The sequence below is a fragment of the Papilio machaon genome, chromosome 1 (genome assembly GCF_912999745.1).
Source record: "Papilio machaon chromosome 1, ilPapMach1.1, whole genome shotgun sequence".
NCBI classification, from domain to species: Eukaryota; Metazoa; Arthropoda; class Insecta; order Lepidoptera; family Papilionidae; genus Papilio; species Papilio machaon.
In genome coordinates, this window is record NC_059986.1 from 3627127 (window position 1) to 3641824 (window position 14698).

Consider the following 14698-nt stretch of genomic DNA (forward strand, 5'->3'; position numbering starts at 1 on the left):
TATAGTCTTTACTGACAGCTTAGTTATGGTCAGTTGTTCAGTTTCATTATCATTATTCATGTGACGTACGCGTCGTGTACTAGGTGTGGTCGGTGCGGGGCGTGCCGGGGGCGTGCGACGGGGCGTGGGGCGTGGCGAGGGGCGGGGCGTGGGGCGGGGCGTGGGGTGGGGCGCGCTGTCAGGGCGCCGCCTCCTGCGCCAGCTCCAGCTCAGCGCCGACGCAACGCCCAACGCTGCACTCCATGTCCGTACTGTTGACAAAACAAACAGGAATTTAACATTTATATCTTATAACTCGAAAAGTTACGTGAGTTAGGCCGTTTCTTAATGAATTAATGCTTTTATTTTTGTTGCATATTTTGTGTTGATATTATAATAAATAAATCTTGTTCAGGCAATCGAAGGCACTCATTATTACAAAAAAAAAATGCAAAAACTACAATCATCGATGGATATTTATCATTATCTATTTAATTTATATAAAACCATAGTGATAACTCACACAGCGCTGACTGTAGACATGTGCATCCTGGCGCTGTTCCACTGGTCGCTGGCCTCAATGGAGTCGAGCTGGTCCTCCGCCTCCCTCTGCGCCTCACTTTCGCCCGCCACAGGGGACTCCAGATTGATCAGGGTCGCGGTCGCCACCTCTCCCACCTCACTGGCCCCGCCCACCTCGCTTACTCCGCCCACCCGGCACGCCTCGTCCGTGTTCGAACTGGTTGATTGGCTGGTATCGACTGCTTTTTGGATATCTGTTAAAAATAACATTAACTAATGTAAAAAAAAAGTTTTTATGACTTAAAAAAATATTTTAAATTTGACAATATGCAACATGCAGGAACTCCGTATCCATATTTAAGGAACTCAATGGTAACTTTGTAGATTAGTATGTCAACCACAAAACAATGAATTTAAAACAAATCTAACATTTTTAAAGGAGATTTTTTTTCAATTTCTTTTTTATTGCATTGTTTCCATGCCAAAAATATTTGATAACTATATTTGGAGTATCTCCAGATACAGATATGAGCCATACATCCATCCATCCATAATGTTTGAGTGTTATTAAACTACATAATACAGCATATATTATCTACTGTACTAGCAAAATAGTGCGCAAAAATCTACAATTAAATGTAACAAAATCTATACAAACTGAGTAATTTATAGTGAAGTATGAAGTATAAAGGCGGAAGACCTGGAGCATGCATGTAGGTCAACCACTTCTTGAGCGGTCTGTTCTCAGCGAGCATGGACAGAACGCCGCCCTTCATTGCATCTGCAATGAGAATGCAGCCTCGCGTTAAACAACCACCCATTCAGCGGGTACATAAAAAACGCCGCACTCACCATGGCTTTCTGACCACAAAATCTGCGTTTTAAATATAAGTATTTATCTCTCTTTCTGTCAGATAATTTGGTCTCAGAAACCCACGGTCAATCATTAACTGATAAGCCCGCAATTGATAACGCACATTCTAAAAACTGATACGCACCAAACAATTTGAAGCGTACTTTAAGAACCACGGTGTACCATAAAATTACATATTTATTCTGGTACTAAATATATGGTCTTCAAATACCCCTTTTTAGGGGTGCTTTACAATTTTAATGCTTACCGCCCATATTATACATTAGTTAGATATTTGACCATATATCGTACCGGGTTATGCTTAGAATGTGCGTCACAAAAGCGCACTTTACGAAGTGCCATAGTGCCCAGTATGTACCCGCCTTTAACGTGCATACAATACTATGTGACACACAACAATATGCAAGCTTTAAATTAAATATCGCTTTTAAATTAATATTTGTAGATATCATTTAAATTTGGTTTGAAAACTTAAAATAAAGTTACGAGTAAGGAAGCAAATTAAAAATAAAGGAAATTGAGTGAGTTGATAATTGTAAAGCTGATAATTGAAAAAATTTAAAGCGCACATAGAAGCTATTTGATAACAAATTATGTTGTAAGCCACACATGGAGGAAGCGAAAGCGTTACATACATTTTATTTACACACGTATGACAAAGTTCTATGTTTTTATATATTAACAAAAAATAAAAATAGTGTAACTAAGTCAGTTCATCAAATAACTGGGCGAGACAATAAGAGTACGAAGCAAAAGTACTGAAGTAATTTCTTAAGTTTAAACTATCTCATATACTATTAAAATACATATATAATAAAAACCTCAGTGAAGCGACAAGACAAAACCCAATTTTAACTAAAATTAATACTTTACCTATTCAAGTAAAATTAGAAACAAATACTAGATTTAACAAGTACAGTAAATTACATTCTATTTAGTTATACCGCGAGTGGTATGTGTGCTGTATGTAGTTTTTTTTTTGCGTATAATATCAGGTGACAAATGAGCGAGCGGCAAACTGAATTCGTCGAAGCAGCGAAACCAACCCTGTTTATGGACATCTGCAAATGTGTTGCCTACCTTTAATCAACGGAGGAGGGGACGCACAGATATAGGATATTTCCCCTTCCTTTGCGTCCCCTCGTCCACCAGATCCACTTCCCCATTCCCATCAATTTCCTAACAGAAAAGTGTGGAAAGATAATGTGGACTGAAATTAGGCCTCCAACAGCACTCATCAGACGAAACATTGTGTGTGGCATTGATCATTGTGTCAAGTGGCATTGCTTCTACTTGACGTCTGTTTTCTGTGTGGTGTATATGTAGGTGTATCGTACCCTGCTTGTGTCGCTGGTCGCAGCAAGGCGGCAGTGGAAGGTGCGGTCTCAGAGGACGCACACGCACGCGGTAGAAACGCGACCCACGCGGCATCTGGTACCGGTTGCCATTCTAAACACAACAAATTAATAATAAACATGATTAGAGATTATTCCGTGAAGAAAGCAGCATGATGACACAAGCTGTCGCGCGCGACTCCCTCCACGCGGAATTTAAAAAAACTTATTAGTAGCTTATATGTTCCTTCATACTATGTTCTACATCTGTGCAAAATGTCATTATCTGTTGTGCCGTTCCGGAGATATCTTCAAACAAACAACAAAACAGAGAACAGAATAAAGAGCAGAACAGAAAACAGAACAAAGAACGGATCAGAGGACAGAATAATGAATAGAACAGCAAAAAGAACAGAACAGAGAACAGAAAAGAGATCAGAATAAAGAACAGAACAAAGAACAAAATAAAGAACAGAATAAAGACCAGAACGGAGAACAGAATAGAGAGCAGAACAGAGAACAGAACAAAGAACAGAATAAAGAACAGAAACAAAGAACTGAACAGAACTCCTTCCGTCCATCCTTCCGTCCGTCCGTCCTTCCGACCATCCATCCATCCGTCCATCCATCCATATCTTACTTCTTACTTATATTATAAACGCGAATGTTTGGATCGATGGATTGAAGGATCTTTGTTTGAAGGTATCTCCAGAACGGATCAACAGATCTGGATGAAATTATTATATACTATTTTTTTTTTTTATATCGTGCGGACGGTGTCGCGAGCGACAGCTACTTTATAATATTTGAAGTATAAGAACATAACAGCTAACAGCTTAAAAAATAAGTTTCAAGCTAAATTTTAATACGTCCATTAAATTTTCCACCCCCACTTTCAGCCCCTTACAACGCTTTTTTCGCGTTAATAGTAGATTTGTTCTTTTTGAGGCTCCAGACTATCTGTGTACCAAATTTAATTTACATCGGTTCTGTAGTTTTGGCGTGAAAACGAGACAGACAGACAGACACAGTTACTTTCACATTTATAATATTAGTAAGGAAGTAAGGATTTTAGATAGCCTACAAACAGTATGCATTTTAAAAGTTAAAATATACTTTTGTTCATATCCTACCTTCTTAGCGTAGCAGAACTCCTTGGAGTCAACGGTGGCGACGGTGTAGAGGCGGCGCTCGCTCTCGTTCTTCACGTGGATGCTGAGGTCCAGCGCCGGCAGGCAGTCGCTGTGCACGAAGTACATCATCGACGCCTCCTGTTCCACAATAATTTATTACTATTAAAATATACTGCTGAAATGATGTCCATCAAACGGGATAAGAGTTCAAGGGACCGCGATAATTCTCTCATTTATAGAGATTACACAGACGGATTACTATGTGCTCTTTGTTGATGCATCTATGTATGATTGATGATAAGTTGAATGTAATGTTTGTATCGTGGCATGTAGTAGTGACCTGCATGACGGTGTAGTTGAGATGTGCTGGGTCCCAGAGCAGCAGCACGGTGTGTCCAGGCAGACAGGAGGACAGGCTGAGCGCGCCCGCCGCCAGCCCGCACGGCGTGTGGCACCGCGCGCGCCCGCGTCGCACGCAAGTCTCCTCCCGCTTCGGCGACGATCTGCTAAACACGTCATATTTATTCAAATACTAGTTGTCGCCTGCGACTTCGTCTGCGCGGAATTTAAAAAAACTTAATATGTATGTTCTTCCAGATAATGTTTTATGTCTATAACAAATTTCATTAAAATCCATTTTAAGCCTTTCTGGAGATACCTTCAAACAAACATCATAATCCATCTATCCATCAAAAAAATTTTTTTCTGTCATAAGAACTTTCTCCTGACAAAAAAAAGTGAAATCGCTCCAGCCATTCACGCGTGATGGCTTTACCAAGGTATATAGGGATTCAACAGGGAACACATTATTATCGTCCAATAAGTAAATCTTACCTTCCCTCACTGTCATCTTCTCTACTCTTGTCTCCCTCGTCATTCTTCTTTTCCAGCTCTTTCTTAAGCTCCGCAATTTGTGTTTGAAGTGCTGCCTTTTCGTTCTCGAGTGTTGCAAGCTGAAATTATCAATCGACATATTTTCGCAGATTCTAAAAGACAATTTGCACAGACAAAATTAACTCAATGTTTGCAAATGTTCTTAAATATTTCATAGAATAACAAGTACGTTCAAAAATATGTACAAGTGTTTGTGTGTGTGTGTATATGTATGAGCGTGTATGCGTGTCCGTGTGTTTGTGTCGGTACATGCGTATGCGTATTCACCTGTGTTTTAAGCATGGTGTCTGCGGAGTCTGTGTCGGGGTCGGTGAGCTGCCGGATGGTGTCGCGATGTTTGCCGCACTCCCGCAGCAGCGCGGCCTCGCGCTCTCGTCCCGCCTCTAGCTGACGATCCTTCTCGGCCAGCAAGCGTCGAGTCACCTCGTTCACAGTCACCTGAGTCAATATTTTATTTGAAGATTTAATGTAAGGTTAAATATTAGTTCGTAAAATGTTTATCTGAGCTTGAATGTGTCAGTCTTAAGGACTTTCTCATACAATACCTGCTTGTCAGCTTCGAATTTCGCTTTAAGTAGCGCGACTTCTGCGGTAATCTTCTGTTCGCATTCCGCTCTACACTTCTCCACTGCTACTCTGACCGCCTCTTCCTTCTCCACCTCCGCGTTCTCTTTTGTCTGCATCACTATTGCGTTGTGACTGTTGATCTCTATGACATCGGCGCGCTCTATCTTCTCTAAGCTAGATTCTGACGGCGACCTATCCATATTAGTAAGTGCTACAAACCTAAATCTAGAAAAAAACAACGATATGATTATTGAAAACTGTTCTTACAAAGAAAAAAAGAATATTTTTGAATGCCAATCTTACCGCGAACGCATAACTTCTATTTCAGCTTTGAAGTCCATGTGCATCTTTTGTTTTTGTGCTTCTGTTTCTTCTAAATTCTTCTCCACCGCTTTTAACTCTTCTCTGGTTTTCTCAACTAATTCTTTATAACTCTGACATTCTGTTTCCAGTCTTTTTATGTCCATTTCATGTTGTACTTTCATTTCTTCATTTTCTCTTTTAAGACAATTAATTATTTCATCTTTGTCAGTTAGAGACGCTTTCATGTCGCTCATTTCCAGTTCATGATCCACCGTCAGCCTTTGCGTCTGCTCTCTAAACCTGATAGCTGCCTCTGAATTACTCTTGTCCCATTCTTTTATAACTTCTAAATATTTCCCTGACATGTATTTCTTCTGTTCATCAATATCCATTTTTAATTTAACTAATTCTTCTTTTATATACAATATATTAACTTTACAAAGAGTGCACAGTTTACTTAGAAAGTCTTGTAGCTTTTCGATGTTTATTTTATGAGTGTCCATATTATCCTTGAAAATAAAATGTAAAATTAAAATCTTGAGTATACATACATACATAATAGGACAAGTAAATACATATAATAACTACAACATAAAGCAAAAATAAAAAATAAACTTATACGGGGCCGGTGAAGACAGGAGCAACGAAAAGCAACTAGTAACTTCCACCCAAATGAGATCATGATATCTAAAAATTTTTAATATAAAAACAATAAAGCTTTGATATAATTATTTTCAAATATCTTGGCGACTCAAGGACATCGACTGCGCAGTGCCCTCCTTTATATCCCACTGTACTCCACTACACCTAAAATTGTGTTCTATGCAGCACTCGCAACAAGTTAAGATCTGCCAAGATATTTGGAAAATACTATATCACATTATTTGCCTTAGAAAATTAATTTAAATATTACTCTACCAAAGTTAACCATATCCGAGTTGGTTAGATATATTTTTAAATGATTTATTTGAATCTAACATGAGTGGAGTATTTGATAACACATTCAAAGTGCACCTGTCTCTGCCGGCCCCAATCCAGACTGGATGGTAGCGACTCCTCTATATAAAACTCTGAGTTTTCAAACTCTTCATTTATCTGAGTAGTGTCAGTTTCCAATATAACCGGTAGAGTTCGCACCTCTGTCAATGTGGATACTGCCAGAGTTTCTGGAGCACATGTCGTTGATATATCCATCTTTTGCTTCGACAAACCGCTTTGACGACTCAGCTTTTCGAAATCACCTGCTTCCGTCTCTGATTCGAAGTCCCTTAAAGTTTATTAGATTAAAGTTAGTTACATAAATTAAAATTTAATACAGTGTATTTATAGTCTAAAATACTTCCAACTTACTTATCGAGGTCCACTTGAATATCGATGTCTCGTTCTTCATGATCTGATGCGGATAGTCTGAAAGAAATATGGTGATGTTTTTTTAATTTTTGGAGAATATATAGTTCGCGTTTTTGTTGCAATTGAAGTAATAAAAATAGTAAAAAAAAGATACTATTTTAGGATTAAAAATTAAAAACAAACAAACCTTTGATGAAAGAACTTGACTGTCGCCTCCATATCGTAATGCGGTACATCTTTAGCTAAATCTGGGAAAGTATTAGATATATAGTCGACATCCTCATCACTGATGTTCGGTAGCCGCGCGTCGAAGACAGGGGGCGCCTGCGTCGCGTACGCGGGCGGCAGCTCCGTCATGCCGGGGAACAGGTTCTTGAGGAAGTGACCCTCGAACAAGGAATTGAACTCCTGGCGACGGTTCACTTCCTCTTCGTGGATTTTCTGCAACTTCTCCGCGAGATCTGTCGCCCACTGTAATATAATAGAACGTAAATACAACTACAATTCAGCTTAGCATCTTTGATAATGTCGTCCGAGGCTATAGTCACTGAAGACATGCATCAAGTGGAAGTAATTCTTAATTGGTAATGTTTACCTTCAGATGTGAGGTGGAGAACGCTCGTCGTCGTGCTACCTCGTGAGCGGCTCGTACGAAGACGGCAGGTGCCTGGTGCAGCTGCGCCACGATGCCGAAGTACCTCGCCAGCCGGTTGAAGCACTGGAACGACAGCATCGCGTGCGCGTCCTGCACCGACATCGAGTTCTCGATCATCAGCACCGCCCTGCCGCCACCAACATACATACATTACACACTTACAACTGCAATGTAATTTATACAGTATCTTATTGTCTTACGAAAATAAATGCGAATGTTTAGATGGATGGATGTTTGAAGGTATCATCAGAACGGCTCCACGGATCTTGATGAAATTTGGCACGGTTATAGAACATAGTCTGGAAGAACACATAGGCTACTGGTTCAGTTTTTTTTAATTCCGCGCGGACTAATTAATATATAAAAATTAAAGGTGACTGCCAAAACACTGCAAATGATACATAACTTCGTTAACTTCGTCTACAGACATATTCTAAAGTAAAAGATAACTAATAAAGAAAAAACTAACTAAAATACTAAGAGTAAGAAAATTCACTTCATTAGTGGTATGTACACATATAAATATACTAACTCCAATCTAGCCTTGAGTATGTGTGAGAGTTCATCCTTGGAGTTGGCGATGCGGCGCCGGATGTCGAGCAACACCTGGTGGCCGCTGAGCAACTTCTCCAGCTGGCAGCAGTGCGACTGCACCAGCGTCGGCAACACCGACGGGTCGCAAGCCGTGTTTAAACGATCACGATACTAGATAATATACAATAATTATACAATCATTAACCTGGAACTGTCAATAAATCATCATCATCTCCCTGACCTTGTCCCACTTACGTAGGGTCGGTGCATCAGGTTTCCATCCTCCAAATCAATCTGTTTGCCATCATCTCCATTGTCATCTCCTTCTTGATCATGTCACCTTTCATACAAACCATCCATCTCTTCCTAGACCTACCTCTACCGGTGTACCTCCACACTCATACTTAACATTCTCTTTGCCACATGCGATTCTTCCCTCCTTATAAAATGCCCATACCACGCTAGTCTTTTTACTTCTCAATTTTTCTACTACCAGTGCTACTTTCAGATTTCCTCTAATATACTCATTTCGTAACCTATCCACTCTTGTTACACCACACATCCATTTTAACATTTGCTCGCTTTCCATCTCGTCCCTAAATTGTCAAAAAATTAAGATTTCAACATATCAAGGGGTGAAAGGCTATTTGTTTTAAGTGACGTTTTTTGCGATATTGACTTATATATATATAGAATCAGGGAATTTTTCTGATTCTGAATATATATATATATGTCGATATCGCAAAAAATGTCGCTTAAAATAAATAGCCTTTCACCCCTCGATATAATTCCTCAAGCAAATATTATTTAGCTTCATATTTAAAATAAATATTAGTATCAAAACTATTTACATACTCAAGTAACTTAAAACTTATATAAAAAAATTCTTATATACCTGTATAAGGGAGGCCGCTTGATCATGCTGATCACGTTCAATTTTCTTCACTTCACTCAACAGCTGATCCAATCCATACAGACGATCCTCGATGCCCTTTATTTGCTTCAAGCCGTGCATGTTGGCATACTCCAATATATGATACAGCTCTGCTTCTCTTTCTTTCAGTGGCTCTGCGTCGATCTAAATATAATAAACATGGATTTATTTATCTTACACTTTTAATTTTACTAATGTCGTTACTAAAATGTCTTTAAAATAACTAGAAAAAATATTTTTTTGAACTCGGATATTCAGATTAAAAGTGAAAAACATTTTTTTTTAATTTTTTTTTACGGACCTCAAACATTTTATTTGACAGCTATGACGTTTCAATATGTCGCCGTTTTACGCACATTCAAATATAAAAGACATTGTAGGACTCAAACAAAAAATGACTAAAACATTAATCCAAGACATTCATAAAATATATTTGCACAGTTCAACAACATTAAAACAGTTTGAATACAACTTTTGTGCAAAACTATAGTGACTGATAAGAGTTCAATGTTCCTAATTTTTTAATCCTAATAATATTATAAGATCTGAGATATCTCAAATTGATATATATAAAGAGGATTTTGCAGTAAAAATTTGTTTGATGACTGGTCATTGGGTCAAATTTGAGTTATTGCACTATACAGTCAAACCTCGATAAACGATAAACCTCTATAAGAGAGAGTAAATGTCCAGTCCTAGTGGACAACCTCTATATGCGAGACACTCAGTTTAGAGAGAAACCTTTATAAGCGAGAAAAATACATCGGTCCCTTGGACTCTCGCTTATCCAGGGTCGTCTGAATACGTAAAGATTAATGACAGATTTCTGTAAGGTCCATAAATTTAATTTGGAACTCAAATTCCATTGAAGATAATGGACTTTTAACCACATCTTACTAATGTTATATATGCGAATGTTTAGATGGATGGATGGATGGATGGATGTTTGTTTGAAGGTATCTCCGTAACAGCTGAACAGATCTTAACGAAATTTGGCACAGACAAAGAATATAGTCTGGAAGATCACATAGGCTACTTATGACGTTTTGTTTTTTCAATTCCATGCGAACGAAGTCGCGGACGACAGTTAGTTATTTAATAAATTGACATAACAAAAAAAATTGAACATTCACACTCTAGAATACCTGAATAATTTAATATATATTATAAGATCAAGAGCTTAGCATTTAAAACTCACCAAAGCTAATCCTTTTTCACAGTAATCTAAAATATCTTGTAAAGAGGCTTTATTCCCTTGAGCCAATATCCAATGCAACAAGGTTGGTTGATCTTTCTCATCATATGAATTAGCCTTAAATAAAACACCTTCATCTGACTCCTCAGTTTGTGGTATTTCTTCTGATGATTCAGCTTCTTTACTTGTTGATGGATTTTTTTGGTTAAAAACTGCGGAATAAATATTTGTTAATCTAAAAATTAAGACAAAAGTACTTCAATCAAAAACACCCAGAGAAAAAATTGATTTAATTGTTTATTGCTGAAGATCTATGGGTTTGAGAAATTATATAGTTTGCAAATAAGGCTTTAAATTATTCTAAGAGTCCATATCATTTGCTCAAAAATCATACACAATTCACAAGGAATTCTAAACGTCTATTATAATGTAGGAAGAGAAGATGATGTGTAATTGGTATCAAGATGAAAGATAGCGAAACTGTATTTGGAATGCTTCCAAGAAGTACCTAGGAACAATCATCAAGGCAGGTACTATTAAAAATGCAAATAGACACAAGACAACTTTACAAGGCCACTTTAAAATAATGATTGATAAAAGAAAATTCAAATATAACCCAAGTCAGTCATTAAAAGTTAAACCAAACAAAGATTATCCATATTTTATCTTACTAATATTATAAATGTGAATGTATAAATGGCTGGATGGATGTTTGTTTGAAGGAATCCCTGGAACAGCTTAACGGATCTTGATGAAATTTGCCACAGATGTGTAGAACATAGTTTGGAAGAACACATAGGCTACTTAAAGTTTTTTAACCGCGCGAACCAAGTCGCGGGCGACAGCTAGCATACTATATTTACGATAATCCTTTGTGACCACTATACGACTTTTAGTGTATATATTGGAAGTATTGAACAGGACGTATTGAAATTTTGCTATAGTTAAAAAAATAATGTGAAAAAATTTACCATCTTCTTCAGACAATTTAAATGCTTCAACACCGAAATCTTGGTAAGCTCGATTCTCTGAACTGTTGTCCAATGGTTGATTGATCCTGTAATGATGTCCCTCAAAGTCCGTCTCCTCGAACACATCGAAAGCCGAAAACCGATGCGCTTCTGCATGTAATTGAAGCGCAGGGAGGATTGGGATCTTTTTTAAACTTTTTAATACGTCATTGAGTCTATAAAACAAAGAAATCGATTGGAAAAAACAAACATATCTATATATTCAAGTGAACAATAAAGAATAAAGTTAAGTAAATGCTACACGTAATATGTATTAACATATCATTTAGTACAACGAAGGTGAACCAGTTTAATACTAATGCCAGGGTTAAGCGAGGGGGCATCGTATACTATTTTGTGATACGCGTTTTGAATGTTTTAATTTTAAATCAATGTTAAATTTCAAAATTGTATACACTAATACTAATTTATATGTATTTATACATAGCTGATCAAAATAACAGTCACATGAGAAATAACTTTAACAATTTGATATGTAAAAAAAGAATTGTTATAATAGAGGTACTCAAGTTAAATAGGGAAAATGTTAAGTTAAAATTATAAGAGTGAAATAAAAAAATGCACAATACATCATGTAATTCTGTACTTACGTATTTAACATTTCATGATACTCTTCCTTTTTTAGACGATGTTTCCGAAATGATTCTTTAAAACTCTTTGACCGTTCACAAAATTCACTGTAGATATCTTCTAGGTTAGCAACAACAGCTGCCCAACCCTGTATAAAATTAAAGTTGATTAAAATAATATTTAAAGCGGCCATTATAAATTTTAATTTTATACTAATTAACTTTACAAACATTCTATTTTAAATATAACCCATGAAGTATACTTATTAAGTAAGATTTAAACATACCTGATGTTGCAAATGCTGTTCCAGAACAAGCTGGTCACAACTCCTTGACACTTCATGTGCAAGGTCACTGAACTGCTGAGCTAATGTAGCACATGATATAACCGTATGAACAGTTGGTGGTAATGAACAGCACATTTCCACTGAACTCCTCAAGTCAACAATAGACTTGCCTTCGAATGCGCTACGAGTCTCGCTACGGAACGCACCTGTACTCAGTTCCACAATTGGACTGAGATCACCCACCACTAAAAATATTGTTGATATTTCAGACAATAAAAGATAAATTGATTCAGGAACATATTGTTATGTATGATACAAACACATTTCCTATGTAAATATTAAACAATAAAATTTATATAACATTTTACTAAACTGTATATATTTTGATGTTTGGTCAGAAACCTTTTGTTCAACTAATGTCGGCTGTCAAACAAATATACACAAAATAATAAAACTTACATGACTGTTTCAAGCGACTATCTTTTACTGATGGTTTGCTGAACATGTATATAGGGTTAGTGTCAGTGCCAGCACTGTAAGAAGACACTATATGATCTGATTGTAACACCTCTCCTCCACTCACAAGGAGGACCAGAGAATTTGCTGGAACTTTGATTTTCCTCTCGATAGCAAGTTTTAGGTTGGCCACACTGAAATAAAATATATGTGCTTATCAGATTTGTATAGCTCATACACATTGACCTATGGAGCTCAACTTTAACCTAAATTAGAAGTTACACACACAAGATCGGTTTAGTTTTTTAATTTAAAATACAATGTCTTGTGTTTACCTTTGCAAGGTGAGGTTCATATCATATGTGGTCATTTGACCAGCATCCACATGGAACACATAAAGCATTTTGATAGTTTTATGTTAAACTAAACTAAAAAAATGTTTAATATATCTTCATGGTAATGGAGTACTAACTAAACAAACCTGTAACAATTTACAAAATCATTTAAAACAAGCATACTTAATGTTTTTGATACAAAATCATAACATATTCTTGTAACTTTGTAAAGAGAATTGATAGAAATATATAACTATTGCAAAGCTGATCAGTACCTTTACCTTAATTACAAAAAAACTTTAACATCTGTGGAGTATTAAGTGAGGTAAAAATATTAAATTGCTTTACAATAACATTTAGCGATAAACTGCGACATTTTACCTTAAATAAATTGTGTTTACACTTTATCACGCTGACCTCAAATAACTACTGATTTACTACAAGTGTCTGCTAGTTATATAAGTTATAAAATACGACATACTAAATTCATATATTTAAGAGAAATATACAAGATAAAGAAAATTAGTATAGAAAAAGCATAACTTGAGACTCAAAAATTTCGCAAACACAACTTTACAAAATAAACATAACTGAAATAATGAAAGATATCGATTATCATGTTAAGTAAAAATTTCGTGTTAAAATACTGTTCATAATTCATAGATCAAAAATAAAATATATAATTTGTGGCTCACGACCATCAAAATGGAACGTGTTGTTTTTTGCGTTTGAACAACAAAGATACTTACACAAACAAAAATTAGGAATCATTTGAGAATCCTTTAGGACATTTTCCAATTTAACACATTATTATATGATAACACGTTAATTTGTGAAATGCAATTTCGTAAGAGCATAGGACAAAAATAAACGCCTAGTGCACTGAACAAAAGCATATAAAATTCTTCAGGTCAACACCACCATTGCTATATTGACGTAAACTGACGTAAATGAACGTAAACTAAACTCAGCTGACAGACAAGTTATGTTGCCATTCTCGGTTTAAATATCCAACCACCTCCAGTTGTTTAACGGAAAAATTTAATTATGTACCTAATCTATAATTTAGTACGTTTTTAGCTTTTTCTACTATTGAGAAAAATAAAGTTTCATCGATTTATCAAAAGCATTTTTAGATTGTAGAAAAGCAACTTCACCTTAAACCTTCACGTTACCTTAATTACTTACACATTTTTTCTCCGCGGCTATTAATAAGATTCAGGATATTAACATATTAAATTATCACACTCATAAATTACATCGTGATTAGAATAAAATACTTCGACAACTCGACGACAGTCAACAACAAAGAGCATAATTAAAAAAAATATATTTTTATATTAATGATTGATCAACAATGTCAATGCCATGGCAACAAATTTTTTAATGAAGGTGTTGTTGCCATTATAAGTAATTAGTTTCGCAAGTTTTTCACAATATACTGAAGTGTTCAATTTTTCTGGACTTTTGCTTTTGAGACGTAAATTTTTTTTATAGTTCCTCATGGATTTTATGACAGTCGGAAAATATGTGATGTGACATTACAATGTCACCTTAATAGCGTCATTTTTTTTGTGCAATGAGACAGAACTCAGCGGCAGGAGTAATTCCAAACAAATCTTCGGAACACTTCCCGTAGCACAGGCGGTAAAAAACTCGAAGGGAGCTGACGTCCCTTCGCAAAACCAGTAAGTCAAGCCGATCATTGATGATTCGATTCGGACGACATTGCACGCAGTCAAAAGA

General features: G+C 36.4%; 1 protein-coding gene across 5 annotated transcripts; it reads right to left on the bottom strand.

Annotated features, from left to right (window-relative positions):
* Positions 1–141: 141 nt before the first annotated feature.
* LOC106714274 (RB1-inducible coiled-coil protein 1) lies at positions 142–13873 on the bottom strand. Of its 5 annotated transcripts, none has more exons than XM_045677764.1 (23): positions 13702–13873; positions 12953–13098; positions 12621–12811; positions 12162–12406; positions 11896–12023; positions 11246–11460; positions 10278–10486; positions 9041–9223; positions 8144–8316; positions 7552–7738; positions 7144–7427; positions 6957–7013; positions 6744–6873; positions 5607–6115; positions 5282–5528; positions 5004–5174; positions 4677–4795; positions 4183–4345; positions 3843–3980; positions 2713–2824; positions 1202–1282; positions 503–755; positions 142–251 (listed from the first exon to the last, which is right to left on the bottom strand). In XM_045677764.1, exons 2-23 carry the CDS (start codon positions 13018–13020, stop codon positions 179–181), a joined length of 3936 nt encoding a protein of 1311 aa, XP_045533720.1. In that variant the 5' UTR covers positions 13021–13098; positions 13702–13873; the 3' UTR covers positions 142–178. The 5 variants fall into 5 exon arrangements, with proteins under 5 accessions (XP_045533720.1, XP_045533709.1, XP_045533718.1 ...); XM_045677753.1 differs by having other exon boundaries at positions 1160–1282; XM_045677762.1 differs by having other exon boundaries at positions 4183–4348.
* Between the last annotated feature and the right edge of the window lie 825 nt (positions 13874–14698).

Bases quoted from the DNA above. Each gene is read 5' to 3' on its own strand.
- LOC106714274 (XM_045677746.1), bottom strand. From the start codon at position 13,020: ATGCTTTATGTGTTCCATGTGGATGCTGGTCAAATGACCACATATGAT. The intron at 11,461-11,895 runs GTAAGTACAGAA...TTTGTTTTATAG, and splicing joins TATCATGAAATGTTAAATAC to ACTCAATGACGTATTAAAAA. The intron at 756-1,159 runs GTTTGTATAGAT...TATTTTTAACAG, and splicing joins ACTTCACTATAAATTACTCA to ATATCCAAAAAGCAGTCGAT.